The sequence below is a fragment of the Empidonax traillii genome, unplaced genomic scaffold (assembly GCF_003031625.1).
Source record: "Empidonax traillii isolate 1590-97213 ecotype Southwest subspecies unplaced genomic scaffold, ASM303162v1 scaffold111:size2041728, whole genome shotgun sequence".
Lineage (NCBI taxonomy): Eukaryota > Metazoa > Chordata > Aves > Passeriformes > Tyrannidae > Empidonax > Empidonax traillii.
In genome coordinates this window covers 1,323,392-1,342,378 of record NW_020955304.1, presented here as the reverse complement: position 1 = coordinate 1,342,378, position 18,987 = coordinate 1,323,392, and the positions used below count along the sequence as shown (strand labels likewise).

At 51.6% G+C, this 18,987-nt stretch overlaps 1 protein-coding gene across 4 annotated transcripts in view; it reads right to left on the bottom strand.

Moving 5' to 3' along the window:
- AXIN1 (axin 1) overlaps window positions 1-18,987 on the bottom strand; it is a 74,641-nt gene that overhangs the window by 54,062 nt on the left and 1,592 nt on the right. The window contains exons 1-2 of one of the 4 annotated variants that reach the window (XM_027882800.1): window positions 15,130-15,152; window positions 12,154-13,125 (exon numbers count right to left, since the gene is read on the bottom strand). In XM_027882800.1, coding sequence (XP_027738601.1) covers window positions 12,154-13,031 — 878 coding nt within the window. In that variant the 5' untranslated portion in view covers window positions 13,032-13,125; window positions 15,130-15,152. Of the gene's footprint in view, window positions 1-12,153; window positions 14,423-15,129; window positions 15,153-18,987 lie in introns of those variants that run through there. The other 3 variants (XM_027882798.1, XM_027882797.1, XM_027882801.1) reach the window with 3 other exon arrangements.

Here is an 18,987-nt window from a genome sequence, read left to right as displayed (position 1 = left end):
TCAAGGCACAAAGAGGTTGAGTGTTTAATACAAAGTTTACATCTGCAACAGTATCAGGTGACCCTAAAAATGAGGAGAAAATGATTTTCAAGCTTTTCTCTCCACCATAACTGGTTTGGTAACAGTATGGTTAGAAAGAGACCTCTCAGCCACAGTCCAGGACTGTTTTCCTTGTTCTCTGTGCCGAAGGCAGAGTAACCCAGTGTTACACATCCTGTTCACACTCAGCTATCACTCAGGACTGAATATACTCCCATTTGCCTGGTTTATGAAGTCACTAACTACACTGGTTAGACAATTTCAGATTTTCTTACAACCCACATTTTTGCCTACCTGGCATATCAAGGTGTGTTCGTTCAACGTAAAAAGAAAAACCGTTTCTAAAATTCAAATTTTAAAGGAACCACATTTTTCTTGCCTGTTAATTGCCTTCTGTGGCTTGGCAACACCTTTGTGGACAATAGGTGTTCCTGCCACTACTGTCCCATCTGGAACGAGAGGTTTGGCTCCAGTCCCACCCTCTTTCTTCAGCTCAGGCTTCCAGGATGATTTCCAAAGCTGGGAAGTGAGAGGATGATGCCACTCCATACCACCCGAGGCAACATACTACACCCAAGTCCACAGCCCAAGATGGGCTACCTGGGAGGGTTTCTGACACTGCTGGTGCCAAGCCACAGGCGGCAATTAACAAAGGAAAAGGGTTGCTCGTACCTTGGCTGCTGGCAGTGTGGTTGATGGCTCTGGACAGAGCAACTAGAAGAGGTGAGAAAGAAAGTGATCCACACGGAGCTGACTCAGGGCGTCACCACCAGGGACCAAAACCCAGATGACCTCACTGAGTCCAAGCAACTGCTGCCTCTCAAGTGTATCCTACCACTGGGAAGGCAAAACCACTGAGCTGTAGGATGCATCTACCCTTTGGAGCACAGGCTGGGGGCAGGCACTGGAAGACTGCAGGGTCAGCATTTTCACCATAAAACCAGTGGGACACCAGCTCGCTCACTACAGCTCCAACAAGCCACCTCTCCCAGGCAGGGAGTGCCCAAGCCTATGGTATTTGGAAGGGACAGTCAGGTCTCAAGGAGAGGAGATGTGGATGACTCTCAAGGAGACAGACCAACATAGGGCCAGCTGACTTTTCTGCCAAGGCTGCAGGAGCAGAAAAGCCTCCTGGAGCTAAAGCTGGAGCTGCTGACAGCAGGGCTCAGCAGGAGAGGGGCGAGAACAAGCACAGGAGTCTGTGCCTTCCTCAAATTTGCTCATCTCCTCCAGCAAGCACTGCGATGGAGCAGTGGAGCTTGAGTGGCGAAGTGTCCCAGAGACTGAGGGTGCCCTGCTGATGTCTGGAGCAGAGACACATCTCAAGCTGCCTGGGGTCTCAAAGACCCTTCCCCTGCTCTCCCTGCTCTGTTGTGGAGGAGCAGGCACCCCTGCTGTGCCTCTTGCTGGAGGAAAACGCACCCTGAACCTGATGAAACTGCAAGGCGTTGGTTGCTTGCTTGCTGTGGGTGCCCTCCCGGCCACGCGGGCACGAGCCCTGCCCTGCGTGGATGTTATCTGGGCAGAGTGCTGGCTTAGCAGAAAAACAACAGCAACAGCCCCCAGCAGCTTCCAGCAAGCTCAGGGCAGCACGCTTCCGACTTCTTGGCAATAGTGGAGAGAGAAGCACGTGACAAATGCCCCCCTTCCCATAATAAAAATACTTGGTTTTGCCCAGCTGGGCAGAAAGCACCAGCACCTGCAATGACACGACTACAGGAAAAGCTCCACGACTCCCAGCACCCCTAAAACCAGATGTGGCCAGCCTGCTGCATCCGAGAGGGACAGTCCAAGGGAACTTCCCTTCCTTCTTCCCTGGAGCCCTACAATCCATACAGCAGGTAGGATGTAAGAAGAGGGGAGCAGATGCAGCCCCACAGCCTGCCTGTCATGGCTCTGGGCACACAAAGTTGCTCCCCCCCACCTCTCCACCAGTCCCATCAGGCTGTATCACCCAGCCTTTGCCATCCCCTAAGCCTACAGAGGATAAATGTGCATCAGACAGTTATTAGGATGGTGAGAGCCTCGTCTCCCAGCCCGTCCCAGTGCCAGCCACTGCTACAACTGATTCCACCTCATCAGTGAAAGCTCTGGAGACAGGAAGGGCAGCAGAGACAAAGGTGTGCTGGGTTTACCTTTGAAGGGATTTAGATCTGGAGCACTCAACACCGACAAACTGCTGAGACAGGCATTTACTCAGGTGTATAAACATCATGGGCGGCAAACGCCAGCCCTGCAAGAATCCTCCTCCAAAGCTCAAGAATAAATTCAACATGTTTTTAAATAATTACGGATGAATCACCTGAAAAAACTTCCTACATTTTATCTTCAGCTGCTGACACTGATCGTGCAGCTGTTTTGTTTATAATGTAATTACACATTCCCACCTACTTGCACTCTCAGTGTGCAGCCGACTACCTCAGGTAGCAGAAAACCTAAAGGCTGGCATTTCCTTCTGGCCTTTGGAAGCGACAGAACAGTTAGTACAAAACTTAATTTATGGGGTGGGGGGGTGGGGGGAAGGGGGCGGTGGAAGAGAGGCCGCAAGTTAATTTCCCTTCGAAGCCCGATGGTCCCCACCCAGAAACCTGCACACAAAAGAATACTGCCTTTAAACTGGTAGGTTAGGTCTGAGACCAGAGTGAAGGTTTGTCAACCATGACAAGCTCCAGCTTGTTTAACAGTCGACTGGAGGGTTGAAAAGTCTAATAAAACCAAAGGGCCTTCCATAACAAAGCTGCTGCCACTTAAGGAGAACATTCACACCCATTCAGCAGGGCTTTTTTCAAACATGCAGAGGTATTTGGAGCCTCCAAAGCGAGCAAAGACACACCAAAACCCAGCAGCTAGAAACAGAAGCCGGAAAAAACTGCAGCGAGCAGTAAGAAACACACTGGGAACAGTGAGTAACTAACCACGGGAAGAGATAACAAAAATGCTGCATGACCTCCCTCCCATCACTTGGATGCCTTTCTAAAATAGACACTTCAGCCTGACCACAAGTTATTGTGCAAGAATCACTGGGTGAAGCTGCAGTGACCTGTTATCTCCAGGACTACCAAAGGAAAGTTTCTCCCATGCTCATTTGGAAAGTTTCCTCTCTTCGGGAAGAAGGTTTATGGATCAGTTTTAGCAGGCTGAACCAGCCCCGTTTGGGGAAGGCCCAAAGCCACTGCTTGGGGACAGGAGGATGCTCTGCCTTCTCAAATCCTCCAGCTGGGCTGATTTCCCCAGCACTCAGATCCCCCTGGGTCACAAACTTCACTGGATATATCCGGAGGGGAAAACCGCTGCGCCGTTTTTACAACGTGACAAATCCTACACTGCAGTGACACATCCACACATCCTTTGCTGCCCATTTCTATCTCGTTTTGCCAGCACTGGCCTGCCTTGAAGAAAAGAGGCTCAAGGAGCCTCTTCAAAGTTAGCTTTTCCCAAGAGAGGAAAGCCAAGTTCCCCTGAAAGTGCAGATGTTCAGAGACACATTAAATATCAGTATTTCCACAAAAAAGAAACGGCTTCTACCCTTTCTTTTCCTGGTAGGGCCATGGACCAAGTAACAAAGGACTTGTGGCCATGGTCTTCATTCAGCAGTGGATCAGCAGAAGACACATGCTGCACACACCTGAGGTTGCCAGCCTACCCAACCACTTCCTTCTGTGGCTTTGCTCAAGACGGAACATTTTTCATTTCCTAAGAAATAAATGTTATGACAGTCACATGGACTGAATTAAAAGTACAAAGACCAGACTTCTTAGCCAAAGACCTCAGATTTTATTAAACAAATAAAAAATACATGCCCTTGGAAATCCAATCTGAGTGGGGCCATAAGGAGAGCAAGAAGGTTCCAAGGTCATGTTTTACAATCTTTTGAAGCAGGAATGATGCCTCTGTCTGAAGAAGGCATTTCATGCAGCCATCTGTACAGAGCTTCCCTTTCTCCAGCACACTGCAAATGTTACAGTGCAAGAACTTGCTGTCTTTGCCCGGGCACTCTTATTTATACACAATAAAGGCCTTGTGCAGGAGATCAAGGCTGTATTTCATTGATTTGACACGATGGTTAACCTGTGAACTTTGCCCCTGCTAATAGAATAATTTCTGTATGTTGATTCCTCTTTTGGTATCCTCGAGGGTAACAGTCACTTCATCCCAGCTCTCATTTGCATGTCTGGTGCCAAACGGCTTTACAGCTTTTACTTGCACAAAACAAGGCCAGGACAAAGTTAATTAAATGCAGTAGCTGCAGCTGGATACTGAGGCCCCACACCTCTCTCCATGGAGCCTACCTGTAATTTCCAGAAGCTCTCCAACAACTTGGCTCCGATTCATCCTTCGCTTGTTGAAAGCTTGGAGAGGTCATAGAATGACAGAACGATCTGAGGTTGGAAGGGACCTTAAAGCTTAGCTTGTTCCAAATCCCCTGCCATAGGCAGCGACACCTTCCACTAGATCAGGTTGCTCCAAGCCCCGTCCCACCTGGCCTTGGACACTTTGGGGATGGGACAGCCACAGCTTCTCTGATCCTTGGCTACCCAACAATCAGTTCCACAGAGGTCTTTCAGATAAATCCCACCCAGTCCAAGAGGCTGATTGCCAGCCAAGAAAATGATCAAAACTTATGACTGAAAAGGGTAAATCTGTTAAATACTAAAGGTATGGTTTTTCCAGCAGAGCTAACCCACCCTGAACATGCAGTGTTCGAAAAAAAGGCAATCCCACCTCCCCAAGCCTCCTGCTCTCCTCCTTCCAGCACAAGGATTCCTCTGAACACATGCTGGATATAAAGGCCAGAAAACTAAATTCCCAGGAAAAAAACAGGACAGTGAAGATGGAGAGAGGGAGGGGACTGACTCTCTGGTCTATAACAGGACAGGGAATACGTGGGAGTTGGAGGGCTGACAGATAAAACCCAGTAGGTTCTGGTCATTAGCTCTGGAGATCCAAGGACTAACATGAGGCCCTGCTGCTAACCAGTAGGTCTCACTGGGGTATTTCAAAGAGATTTTTTCCTCTAGCTATAGCTTTCCCTCCCTCCACTGCTTTTCATCAGGATAGATGAAAGCTCTTCATCTATTAGCTATTTAGATCAGATGAAGACCTTCAAAAAGCTGATACTTTAAGGACAGGTTGTATCTCGGGAGCCAGGGGAGCAAAAAACTCCAGGTCTTACCACGGAAGGGTACTCTGGAGTCTTCAAAGGTAAAATCCAATTTCCACGTGGGTTTTATAGAATTTGGATAATCTGACTTAAAACTGCAACGGTTCTACTTAAATTCATCACTGCCTTACAACAGCGAGGGATCCAGACCAGGGCTACGAGTAGTGATGGTTTTGCTTTTACACGCAAGCGTGACCTGCTACAATTTAATTTCTGAGCGTGACTTCAGGCAAAGCAGCTCTCTCTGGCACACACGAGGGCAACGAGAGGAGTGTCCAGAAGAGCCAGACCTTTCCTGAAGTTGCCTGAGCCGGGCATTCAGGGCTACACCAGTGAAGGAAGGGGCAGCTTTGCCCCCCACAAGCAGGGATGGGTGTTACAGACCTCAGAGCAGCTCACACCTGAGCTACGTGTGTACCACAAAATGGGGAAAAAAACGGGCCTTTTAACAAACAAATCACCCCAAACCCAGTTGACCGCTGTGGGAATCTGTTATTTCCAAGTGTGCCATCTTTGCACAGTCCGAAGCTGCACTTCCAAGCGAAGCAGGCTGTTAATTAGCTGATTTCTGGCATGAGGATGGGTGGTGCCAGACATACTTTGTATCTGATAAGCTCCAAAGTGTAGCTCCTGTCTGGTATTGTTCCACTTTCAAATCACGACCAGTAACCCCGCAGCAGAGCTCAGCCCTCCATCCCACTGCCACGGAAGGGGTGGGTGAGGTGGCACCAAGGACGCCCGGCCTCACCCACGCCGGGCTGCTCCACACGGCCCAGCAAGGCCAGGCTGAGCCAACCCCTGCTCTCAACCGAGTGTCAAATCTTTTCAGAGGGATGCTCGGAATTATATTCACCAGCAATTTGACTTTTTAATCATTTCAATTACTGTGACTAAAACCCTTCAATTGGAACAAAACCGGGGGAAAATAACCCCTCTCCTTCTGAAGGAAGCCTGCCTGGCTTAACAGACCATACCAAATCGTGAAGGTTTCTGCTTTTGTGGTCTTCACATATTTCATTTAATGCAGATAATTAACCTCAGTTTCTAATTTCAAATCCTCCACATAAGGAAGCGAAGTGACTGAATACATTCACTGACAGATGGAAAATTAAAATATTACTAGAGCTTCTGCATGGCTCAAAAGACAGGGCCTCACAAACCATCTTTCTTCTTTTATTTGACTGATTAACTGTAATTTGCTTAATGGATTTAAGGATGAGCCTAATAATCCAATGATATATCCAGGAACTGATTTAGGATATCAGCACCTCTGTTCTGACTTTTTTCAAAGACAGTAATTTCTTCACTATGTACAGTCACTTCTGAAACCAGGTTTTTCCACCAATTTTAATAAAATCGGGTCCGTGATTTATTTCAAATGGGTGGCGATGGCACGATTGGCCTTGCACCATGCAGCCACAGTGCTGAACTTCTTGTAGCACCTTCTGAAGCCCCAGATTTAGGGATGACCCACGACCACAACGTGCTGTGGCAGCCACTGACCCAGCCCAGCAGGCAGTAAGGACTTCTTGCACGGACTGGAAAGGTGAAGTCAACAGCTCTACCCTCATGTAGGGCCAGTGCGTGTTTCCCCAGCACCTCCACACCCTTCTCAGTCCGTTTTCCACCAAGAAAGTCTGGCATAACAGGATTTCACAGTCTGTCTCAATAGTTAATAAATCCAGGATCTAACAGACTATTAAAGGAAAACATCCAAGAGGCAGTAATTTTTAAACATCCAGTGGCAACTAATTATTCAAGGGATTAGTCCATTATAGTAACAACAAAGAAACTCTTAAAACATAAAGCCAAGTTGAACGGCAGATCAAACCCAAGGTGTTCCCACCCCGTGGCCCACCTCCTGGGTGCACTTCCCAGCGGCCTGGGAGCAGTTCAGCTCCCACTCAGCCTTTTAGCACCCAATTCTTTCTGAAACCGGGCAGAACCCAAACCAGTCAGCCTCAAAATACAGTATTTCACGATCTGTGCCATCATTGTAAGTGCACAACAAAACAGGACCATTGCCAGCATTGGACCAGTCAGGCCGTGGCCCTGCCCAACCCACCCAGCCCTGTAAGGACAGAGATTCCCTCCCCTCTGGTGATGTGTTCCTGGACTGCATCATGCTCCCAAGACTTTTTTCCACCGTGTACAACCTGAATCCCCCCAGCAACAAAAGGAGGGGGATATACCCCCCCCATCTGTGCTTTTAAGAGGAAATATTCTGTAACTCAAATAAAAATCACAACAAAACAAGGTCTTGTTTGCTGGAGGAGGGAAGAAAACACTTTTCATTTATCAAACCAGAGTGCTAAAAGCTTAACTACCTGTCTTTAAAAAGAAGCCAAGGCACTGATCCATAACCAACCAACAAACACACCAGTTCTTCATCTTGATTTGTGTGGAGGCAAAGCTATGGGCACAAAAGGTATTCTTCTTCAAATAAAATCCATTTTAAAACTTGGCAACCGCCAGTATAAATACTTTACACTGTTAATGTAATGTAAGCACTTCTACACAGAAGTTTCATCAGCTTAGCAATATATTTTAAAAAGCTGGCTTAACTTCTGTGCAAAACCACCATCAGTCTCTGTCCTGTATATCTTACAGTGCCCCAGCCACTAAATTACCACTTAGGGCTATTAGCATCAGACCCCCCTCCCTGCTGGACTCCCTGATTTCTCCAAGAACAATGCAGAACCCCAACTATTTCTCCTGCAACTTATTTTCTTTAGAACTGGAAATAGCCACTTCTGTACATGGATTCCAAACAGAGCTCCGCTGATTACAAATGATACTCTGGGCCCAGCAATTTTAATTCCCGGTAAGCATCCAAAACTTTTCTTCCTGCCTTTGCATATGGGTCTAACCTTCCAAAGATGCTTTTTTCCTGCAAACAAGCTCTCACGAAGCTCCCACAGCCTAACTCCGAGATGCACGTGCTGCCTCTCCAGTTAAAAGAAGCATCAGGAAGACTATTAACAGCTTCCAACTTTCTAAACATGACTGCTCCTGCACCAGCATTCCTGGGTTTGCATCCCCAGTTTTCCAACCGGTCGTTACAATTAACGCCAATTCCCTCACCGCACAGTCTTGAGTCAGAGGTGCGCAATTTTAATATTTAATTATGAACGAAGCAGCCAACCTCAAAATTAGGGCTGCCAGCTAAACTTCAGCCAGCTCCTTCCTGATGCAGCCCCAGCTTCTGACCGCTGGACCGTTTATGCTGCCTAAGCCATGGGGAGATCGTGCGCCTTCCCCGAGCCAGCCTACACCGATCCTCTCCAGGTGTGTTCGGCACTGCATCTTCCTGGACCACAGGTTGTCATGTCCCTCTAAAGCCCCATCACCTCTTCTCCACTGGCCTCCTCTCCGTGCCCTGTAGTGAAGAAGTGCTGGCTGTGTGTTTTGAGGAGAGCTGCCCTCCCACGTGTCCAGAGAGGCTGCCAGTGCGTGGGCGCAGGCACAAGGACTCTCCTGGTGATTTCCACCAGCCTGGTGGAGAACCACATCACCCACCCTTTCCATTTGAACCACCAACACTTGTGAAATGCCGTGAGCTTAGTCAGCCCAGCACAGTGGAAATTAGAGCTTGGAGCCAGCTTCCTTTTAAAAAAACCAACCCCCTGTGTATATCAAAGACCCTGTTGAGAAATTTCTCCATCCGTGCCCAGCAGCTCCACCACAACACTCCTCAAAACCCAGCAACTGGAGACTTCACCCACCACCTCCATATCCTCTCATCACCATCATCCAGGTTTCATTTTCAGTGCATCATATACTTCATGAAATGGGTCAAAACCCCAAACAACTGGCAGAACTAACCCAAATCTCCCAGTTTTCTTTGTTTTCGGGAGAGATGGAGACAGAGCTGCTGGCAGGTAACACCCTATGTTCTTCTCCCTTCCCACCACGGGAAGAAAGCAAAGGCAGCGGCTGTGAGAGCTGCTCTCCTGTGCTTTGGGAGCGGGAGAGGAGCTCCTTCCCCCACAGAGCTAGAGAGACAGCAGAAGAAACCCAGCTCAAGAAAAGACCCAACCGTTCACCGCAAAGCACCAACTTTTAAAGAAGCGTGTGCCTTCCTGGAGCACTCAAAAAGCAGGCTGCAGGGCAGTTCCCAGGCACAGGTTTAATTTCTGCTCTGCAGCTCCGAGGAACGCCGTCCCGGCGTGTCGGAAGAAGGTTAATGAACGATTTAGCCGCCCTCACAACCACGTTAGTGTCACTTTCGGAAGCTGCGAGTTAATGCCCGAGATCTTCGGGGGTTACCCTCTTTGAAGTTCACTGATCCATAACCAATGTCCAATTAATTTGCAGGAGCTGAACTATAATGACTATTGGCCTTTTCCGACGCACACAAAAACACAGTGGGTAACGGCGATGCTTTTGGCTTCGGGATATTCCCAAATGTGCCCGCACGTTTGCGCACCTTCGGAACACCCAGCGCTAATAACGGGTTGTCCTCTGCCCTCTGAGGAATTTTTTTTGCATTTGCTCTCCCGGGAGCGGAGCTACCGCATTGAGATTTATGAACTTTTTGCTGCTGCTGCAAAAAAAAAAAAAAAAAATTGGAGCTGATTCAAGATGCTCATTTGCTAACAGGGAAATACTTCTCCTGCATTTGCTTGGATTCCTCTTTATTTAGGGTTTCCATGGAAGCCAAGGAATAGAAGTTCAGTCTCGGGAAGATTAAACAGGCCCTGAGATATAATGCAAAACAGCTTATTTCAACATTCCCCAAAGAACAGAAATGAGAAATTCTTCCACACATATGCCAAAAAAAAAAAAAAAAAAAGAAAAGGAGGTTTGTGGAAATTTTCAAAATAAATTGGGACCCAGCTTTTCAGCTGCTGCATGCAACCATCACTTCCTGCTGCAAGCAGCTCCACCTGCTTCCAGCACAGTTCCTCAGGTGATAAAGTAAATGAACAAGAAGGCTGCAGGATAAAGAAGATACAGCTTAAAAACCAGCTTATTCAAGGCAACTATTGCTATACAACATCCGGGAAGAAGGTTAATTCAACCACAAGGCCTTGCACAAAGAGGAACAACCACCTCATAAATTAGCATCTCAGCAGTTTTTAGAATAAAAAAGGCAGAGATTATGCAGTTCAGCAGCATCTTCCATGGTGATGCTCTGGATGCTACTGGAGCTGACAGACCGACATTTAAAAAAATAAAATAAATCCCTTATCTTCAGCTATTCCAAGCTGTGAAGTGTTCCTGCTCTGGTGAGAATGGTAAACATTTCCTTGCCTCCCTACCCCACAGGTCAGCAGAGTGTCAGTAGCCACAATGACAGGCTGTCCGACACTACAAATTAATAGCCACACATCTTCTCTGACCTCCATCCCCCAGGTAAAGATTTACTTCATGTTGTTCCAATCTGGTATGAAAATGCCCAGGACCAATGAACTCTACTCCAAAACACTTCTATTTCACAGCACCTCTCTTAAACCATTTTACAATCTGGCACAGATATATTCAGATAATGGGTAAAGCGCACTTTTTGCCTTAAAGCAAATCTGGATTTGCTACCCGGTGTAATAAGGAAACTAAACACAGCTGACACTCAAGTAAGTTATTTTCAATCTTAACACCATTATTGCTTAAATAAAAAGATACTTAAGTCGTAGCCTTTTCTAATCCTTCATTTATGGTGAGCACCCAACCACTCGGTGAAAATGCACTTCACTACACGTTCAAGTTTTTATTAACTCCATGGGAAAGTCCCAAGACACTGGGATATTTTTTTTCTGACTCCTGATTAAAACAGCAGGAGTCCACACGAATTCCCTTTTTTTTTTTTTTCCCCCCTCTTCCTCCCCCCAAAGAGCTTCACAGGCAACATCCCCTCCTCAAAATCTGTGAGGAAACAAGAAGCAAACCGAGAACGTTTCGCCAGCTGAAAGGCACAGAGAGAGACCTCGCGCAGGGCGGGATGCGCTTCCAGCTGCCAGCCTAAAGGGACGGCCGGGGGAGATTAAACACAGAAATGCTTTTCATAAGGCAGGAGGCTTTGAAGAGGACAGTTCAGCTCCTTCATTTCGTAATCTTCACAAAGCGTCAGATTTTAGCCTAAGCAGGTCTTAAAACAAGGAGATTTTATTTTAAAAAGGGAAAGAAAAAAAAAAGAAAGTAGGAATGTGTTCTGGCCGGGTTCTGTTGATTCAGCAAGGGTTAGACACACACACGCTTATTGATCCCAGAGAGCTCCCTGCTAAGTTAATTGTCTGGAATTTTAACTGAGCTCTCAGCAAGTTTCAAAATCCATGCTGGCTGGAAGTGGGTGGGGGACCCAGAAAAAAAACAGGCTGCAAAACTGCAAGTCCTCTTGTTAAAAAAAACCCACCAATTACTTTCATGAAGGGAAGAGCTGCAGCAGGGAATGGTTTTAACTGGATTTGGGGAAATCTGTGTTTGACACCGCTATAATTCAGTGCTGGGAATCTCATCTGCAAAGCAGTACCATTATCAGGGAGCACCGTGAATGCTGCTTCACTCCTATCCACGGCACCAAGGGATCTCCAGCAAGCTCTTGACAACAATTTCTACGCAGAGGAGCGTTACCACCAGCTGTACCTGCCCACATTACAGTACCTGAGCACTGACCTTCTGCTTGTGCAGGTAAGGGCTCAGCTGCCTGTGTGTGCACGAGGGCTGCCCACGGCTCTGCACTGCCCACCGAGCCCTACCTGCCTCCAGCCCACATCCAGCAGCAGTTTCTCGAGGTGAGGAAAGTGCTGCAGGGATGATTTGGTGCAACCAGACAGGAACAGCCAGAGACACCTTTAAAACTACCTTCAAACAAAGCTCTGCACGCCATCAAACCACCCGGCAGCGCCAACCTGCACCGTGCGGATGCTCCCCACCACCCGCAGTCCTCTGAAGCTTCCCACCACCCCCTCGGTGTCTCCCCAACCCCGTCACGAGCTGCCCCGGCGCTCACCCACCTGAACTCCCTGCCCTCGCTGTAGCGCCGAGCCGAGGCCGCGCGTTGCGTGGCCGTCTCCAGGAGCAGCTTCTGCGTCAGCCTGCTGGAAGGCGCCGAGTCCCGGCTGGCCTCGGGCTCAGCCTCTTGGTCACACTTCCACTCCTCGTCCTCGTTCAGAGTCGGCAGATAACCAGGTAGCCCTTTACCTGTCCCAGACCCAGAGCTCGGATCGCTATAAATTTTTGGACTTTCCCCACCTGTCCTTGTGTATTCCAAATAAATATCCGACTTAAGGAACAAAGGGTAGGTATTGTCTTCTATCATGCACTGAATCTCCGTTTGGGCCTGGTCAAACATGTCAGGGTCAATCTGCAGTTTCATGACACAGTCTTTGATGAAGCTCTTTGTGGCTGGTTTGATCTGCCGGGACACAATGCCATTGTTGTCGAGGATGTATTTTTTGTAAATGGCTTTTGCCAGCTTGAGTCTTTTTTCCTCGTTAGACACGCAGGGCTCCAGCTTCCTGAAGCCACTGCAGGCAAACCAGAAGTCCAGCAGATCCGCACAGTCCTCCTGTTTCAGGAAAGTCCTGAAGAGGTTGATTCCATCTTGATCATCCAGCAAGGAGTGCAGTGACTCGGCCCACTTCAGGTAGGGTGGAGTTGGTGAAGCACTCCCCTCGGGCTCGTACCCCAAATCCAAATCGGAGCGCCTCGGTGTCGCCGTGGACGTCTCATTTCTAACCACATCACTTTTACCGGAGTAGAAACCATGGCTAACTGGCCTTGGATCCGTGGACACGAGTTCTCCCTCCTCACCAGGAACGGGTGGTCTTGGAGCATCTTCAGTGAAGCTTCCTCCGAGGTCCAAGGGGAAGCCTTTCCCCTGGATATTCATTTTTCTGGTCCTTGCTTGTGCGGGAGCAGTGGGGGATGAGCTCAAATCTCAAATCACCACTATTTGTAGCTCCAAGGTAAAAAAGTTTGTTCGGCTGAAACAGAGGAGAAAAAAATAAGCGAGTATCACTGGAAATAAACACTCTAAGATTACAAACCACTGGCTTTGCTCTGCATTATTACCGTACTAACACCTCTCTTTTTTTCAGCAGAATCAACAATAGGCTCTTGGTGACTTCTGAGTGCGCAGAATTGGGCTCAAACCAGGCACGGGCTAAAAATGACAGTTATAGAACATCCAAAACTTTACATCCAGAATTCAGCATCAGTGATACAGCTGATGCTCCTCTGAAACAGAATCCCATTACCCAGCACTGGTGGTTTTGCTAGACCCTGGGATGCGGCAGTCCCCACATCCCAGAGATCCATACTCAGGTATCACAGGACACATGTCACTCCCTGCACTGCCACCAACTCCTCTGCGCAGGACATGCACTAGGTCATGCTAAGGCAACGCGTTTTTTATCTGGCTATCAACCTAGGAAATTCTCATCTCCAAACAGGAATGTAAGGCTTGTGAAAATGATTTGGAAAGAATAGCCAGCTAGTCCTGGAAGCAGGACTGCACCTTAATCAAACACAGGTGGCTTTCGTACGCTCAAGTGACATACCAGCCACATTCCTCACAAATCTCCGCGTTTCAGAAATACGCCGCGTCGCCTCGTCTAGCTCTAGGGGAATCCAGATGCATCGCTGACCCTAATATTTTGGGCATCTGGACTGCATTCTTGCTTCAGATGGGCATGTTAGCACAGGAGCTCAGTTCTGGCACTGCTTTTTGTAGGCAAGCCGTTGAGAAAAGGTTCATTTAACGCTAACAAAATTGCACGCTGCGAGCCTGGGAAAATTTCAGGTCATCAAAGGAAGATGAGAAAACCACCTTGAGAAGGAAACCTGATCAAGTACGAGTTTTTTAAAGAAAAGCAGCGAGTCAATATGGAGGATGGGAGGTGTGGGGAAGGAGGGGAAGGCAGGGAAGGGCAATCCCTGGGTTGTTACTTCTGCTGCTCGACAAGGTAACTTCATTTAAAGGCAGTAGCAAAATTCTTGTCTTACAGAACAGCCGAAGCCCCGAAGCCCCAAGTACTGCAGAGCACCAGCTGCCTGACAAATTACTACTCCTTGCGCTGGATTAACTCAATCGCATGTGAAAACACACCAGGAAAAACATATATTAGCTCGCCCTCCCTCTCAAAGCTCACCCCACCTCAAGGAACATGTCTTTGGGATGCTATACCATTTCCCCCCCCCATTTTCTCATCCCGGCTGAACCGAGAACCGCCGACGATGCCGAGCCAGCCCTTACTGCCCACCTGTCCACGGTGAAACGACCCAGCGAGCCCAGGGGCGGCCAGCGAGGAGGGCTGGGCCCCGAGTGGAGCGCGGCAAGGAGCCAGCGCCGTCCGAGCCCCCGGCCCGAGCCCCCCAGCACGAACCCCCTGCCCTGGCACCGCAGGACGCGGCTGGGCTCCGGCCCCACGCCGCGGGGGCGGGTGGTTTTCACCCCGTTTCTGGAGGCAAGCTCTGGGCTCGCCCCCGTCTCTGCGCCGCAGGTCCCCGGTGACCCCCGGCCGGGCGGCGGGGACCCCCGGGGCCGCGGCCCCGCAGCCCCACGGCCACGCCGGGCATTGTTGCGGCGGGGCCGGCGCTGGCTCCTCGCCCCGGCCGGAGCAGCCCCGCGGAGCCTCCCGGAGGACGCCCGGCCGAGCCGCCCTCCCGGCTCCCGGCGGGGACCCCCCGTCCGCCCCGCGGGAGCCGCCGGGCCGGGCGCGCTGCGGGGCGGCCCCGCCGCTGTCAGGGCGCCGCGCGGGGCCCCCGCCGCCCCCCGGGCAACTTCGCGGGACCCGGCCCGCGCCTCCCCCCGCGCCTCCGCCGCCACCGCCCCCGGCCGCGCTCGCCCTCCCGGCCCGCCCGCCCCCCGCGCCCGGGGCGGCCTAGCCCAGCCCGGCCCGGCGGCCCCGGCGCGGCCCCGCGCTCCCGCCCGCGGCGGCCTCGGCGCGGCCTCGGCGCAGGGCCTGGGCCGGGGCCGCCTCACTCACCCGCGCGGAGCGGCGGCAGCGGCCCGGGGCGGCGCGGGGCCCGGCCCATGCGGCTCAGCGGCGGCGGCGGCCCGGCGGGGCTGCGGCGGCACAAAGCGGGCGGCCCGGGACGCTCATGGCCGCGGCCGCGGGCGGGCTGGCGGCGGCGGGGAGCGATCGGGAGCAGCAGCAGCAGCAGCAGCGGCGGCGGCGGCAGCAGCAGCCGAGCCCCGCTCCGCTCCGCCTGCGCCGCTGCCTCCCAGCCCGGCACGGCGGCTCAGCCGCGCCCCCCGCGCCCCCGCCCGGTACTGCGGGACCGGCGGCCGGAGCGGGGCGGAGCGGGCCCGGCCCGGCCCGGCCCGGCCCGGCCCGGGGAGGCGGTGCGGGCACACGCGGGGCCCGAAGGGCTGCGGACCCCGCAAGCGCAGCAGCCGCACGGCCCGGGGAAGCCTCGGGAGCCGCAGCACATGGCCCAGGGGCCGGGCTGGGCTCCGGACACAGCCCCGGCACATGGCCGAGGGGCCGGGCAGGGCGCTGGGGACCCGCAGAGCTCTGGCTGGGCGGGCACCCCGAGGGCTGAGCGGCTCCAGAGCTCCTGCTGGCCCTGGCCGAGGGGAGCCCGCAGAGCCCCCGAGAGCATCCCGGGCAGGGATGGCCCCGGAGAGGGTCACACTTTGGAGACCCCCAGGGCCTGGCCGAGGGGCTCGGCCCAGGAAAGGCATCAGCCCTCAAAGCACCACCAGCCTCCATTGCTCTGTTCATGTTGAACGGCATGGCACACCCGAGCTCTGCCCGGCTTGGAGCACACACCGTGGGCTTGGGAATGGAGGAGCGTGGTGGCCGGTCCACCGGCCGCTCTTGCCTCCACCGACAACTACAGCTGTTTTGGAACCTGCAAAGTGTGTCCTGCTTCTCTGAGCTGGGCAACCCCGCGGCAGGGAGAAATCAGGGACTGTCCAAGAGGTGGCACTGCATGGACTGGAACGGGTCAAGCAATGTTGAGACTCCCCACATCGGCACTGGGGAGCGTGTCACACCCTGAGATGGTTGGTTATGGGGAGCAGAGTGCCCCAGCTCTGAGGCTGCTGTCCCAGAGTGACGGGGGACACTGCAGGGACAAGAAGGGGATTACCAGATGCAGAGATCAAATGAGAGTAGAGTAACGGGGAAGCACAAAGCCTGCTTCCTCCCTGGAAAGCAGTGATAGACTCCGAGCCAGGCAGGTACCATCTCAAAAGCTGAACATGCAAACAAGTCATAAGACAGTCCTTTAAAAATCAGAAATTACTCAGAATGGTTTCCATCAGGGATGGTTTCTTCTTTCTTATGCAATTACACTGTCGCACGTCCCTGCCTCCATGCATTTAGAGAACGCTTTTGGAAACGTAACTTTTTTTTTTCCCCAGCCTTCTGAAATGCACAGAAATCCACCCTGAGCAGTGGCACTCCCCATCCCACTCCGGCAGAGTGCCCGGCAGGACGATGTGGCTCCTTACACCCTTTCATGTGAACGATGCTGGGAGCTGATTTACATGTAGCAGTGCAATACTGATCTCAAGCGTAATAATAGAAAAGCTGATGTGGGATTCAGCTGGTAAAGAATTAAAGGATGGGAATATAATTAATGCAATCAGCCTAGTTTCCAGAAAATAGCTCTTGTCAAACTCTGATGTCATCCTTTGAAGAGATTACAAGTTTGGCTGATAAAGGTTATGGCATAGAAATAATAGACCTGGGCTCTGTTCAGGCATGTGACTTAATCCATATACTATTCTGATTAAAAATTAGCACAATACAACATCAAGAGGGACACCTTAAAGGGGCTGGGAGCTGGCAAACCGACAGCCATCAATGGGGAATCCCTGCAGAATGGGAGCGCGCTCAGTGGGTGTCCGGGCTTGGATGGGAAGCCCAGTGCTATTCAGTATTTCCATCAATGGTCTAGAAATAGATTAAAAAGCCCTGCTGAGAAAAACGCCGGGGTGAGGGAAATGAGAGGGGCAGGAGACACGGACGAGGTCAAGGCAGCTGTAGAAAAACTTCACAAGCCGAGTCCCCGGCAAATAAAACATGGTTGAATGCGAGCAGCTGTGAAAGAGTCTGTCCACTGAGCACAGGGCCCTTCTGCTGGAAACCCGGGATCTGGCAAGGATGGATGGGGGGAGTTTAGGAGGCAGGAGCAGCAGGCTCCCCACGGGGGGATGTCTGGCTAGGACAGGGCTGGGTGCTACAGCAGAAGGATTCTGGAATCTGTGTTTTGGAGAGAATGCTGAGAAATTAGGAGAAGGTGGAGGAGAGTTAAGAGTGAGTCCTGCTTTGCAGGGGGGTGGCTGAGGCCCGCAGCCTCCCCAGCAAGTTCAAAGGAGCCCTGGAGACATTATAGCACTTCAATCGCTTCATGGGTGAGAGACCAGCAGGTATTAGAGAGCTTTTCATCTCCCAGAGAAAGGCCCAGCTAAAGGCCCAGCAAGATTCACAGCCCAAACTGAGTTCACAGGAGAAACCAGAGCCAGATTTCTCCGTGGCAAAGGGGAGACTGAGGGGGTAGGGTGATGAGTTTGGGTGCACCAGGATGCAGGTGGCTGAAGGGCTGGGCTTGACATGCCGACATCCCTGCAATCTCTCCTTACTGCTCCTTGGGTTGGGCTGGACCTGGGGAATGGGAAAAGAGCCTGGGGCTCTCTTGCACCCCCCCTAGCTCAGGAGACACAGCCCAGGGTGAGGAACCAGCACTCATCCCACCCGCAGGCACGCTGGGGAGGCAGGGGGGCTCCAGACCAGCTGGCAGGGCCTTCCACCAGCACAGGATTGCTCTGTGCACGCTCCCAGAGAAAGCAGAGCCAGTGCTGCCCTACTCCAGCAAATGCAGCCAGGCAGCTGCCCCTTTGTAGGCTGGAAGAGATGAATTCCTGCAGCGTGATGCCAAGCCTTCCTGGTGCCTCACCATTTTCTGGTCCTGTAGCAGGGCTGCTTGGGGATGGGAGAGCCACGGGCTGGCTCCCTCTGGAGCCCTTTCCCTGCCTTTTACACATCAGTTTCCCCACACCAAGGAGCTTGGCAAAGCACAGGCACCAACATCAGTTACTAGCAGATTTAGCTAAGGACATCAAACAGGTTAGAAACTAAACTGAGCACCCCTGGCTTGTGGGAGAGGATTCAGCCTGTGAGATCTTTACACAAAGGGTAGAGGCCAGTGAACCAGACCTGGTCATTTCTCTTTTCACTTGATAATTTCTCCCTTCTTCATCAGCTAATCACGTGGCCCTGCCTTAAGCCTTCCCAAAACTGCCACGGCCGAAATGGCAGCAGTGTTTTGGTGCCCCACTGGTGTCACCCTGCAGCTGAGGCTGATCCTGTGGGGTCCTGTTACACTTCCTTTCTGCCTGGAAGAGCCAGCAAACACCGAAGATAGAGGAACTGCTCGCAGCCTCTGGTCTGAAGGGTCTAGGCTGCATCCAGGCAGCACTGGTGTGGTGCAATTCCAGAGCCTCCCTGCAAAGGGGTGTTTTCTGTAGCAGCATTAACTCCCTGCCAGTTTGGCCTGGGAGCCACAAGCCTTCCAGGATCACTTCTGCAGAGGCTGCAAGCACTTGGATCAGCTTCAGCACTGACAGTGGTCATCCTAGATGAATTCTCCTCTTTGCAGTGATTCACAAACTCCCCCAAAGCAAGCTGGGCCTGAGCCAGTGCTGAGGTGTGACCACTGGTGGGCTGTCAGCATCCAGTGCACCTTCCAACGGCAGGGATGTGTGGGTGTGAGCCAGTGTCCCTCCAGCACGGGCGGATTTGGGATGGAACGCACTAGAGGGTGCTGTTCAGCCTTTGGCTGCCATTGAAAAGGCTCCTGCAAGGTCATATGCAGTGACGAAATTCGGTGGG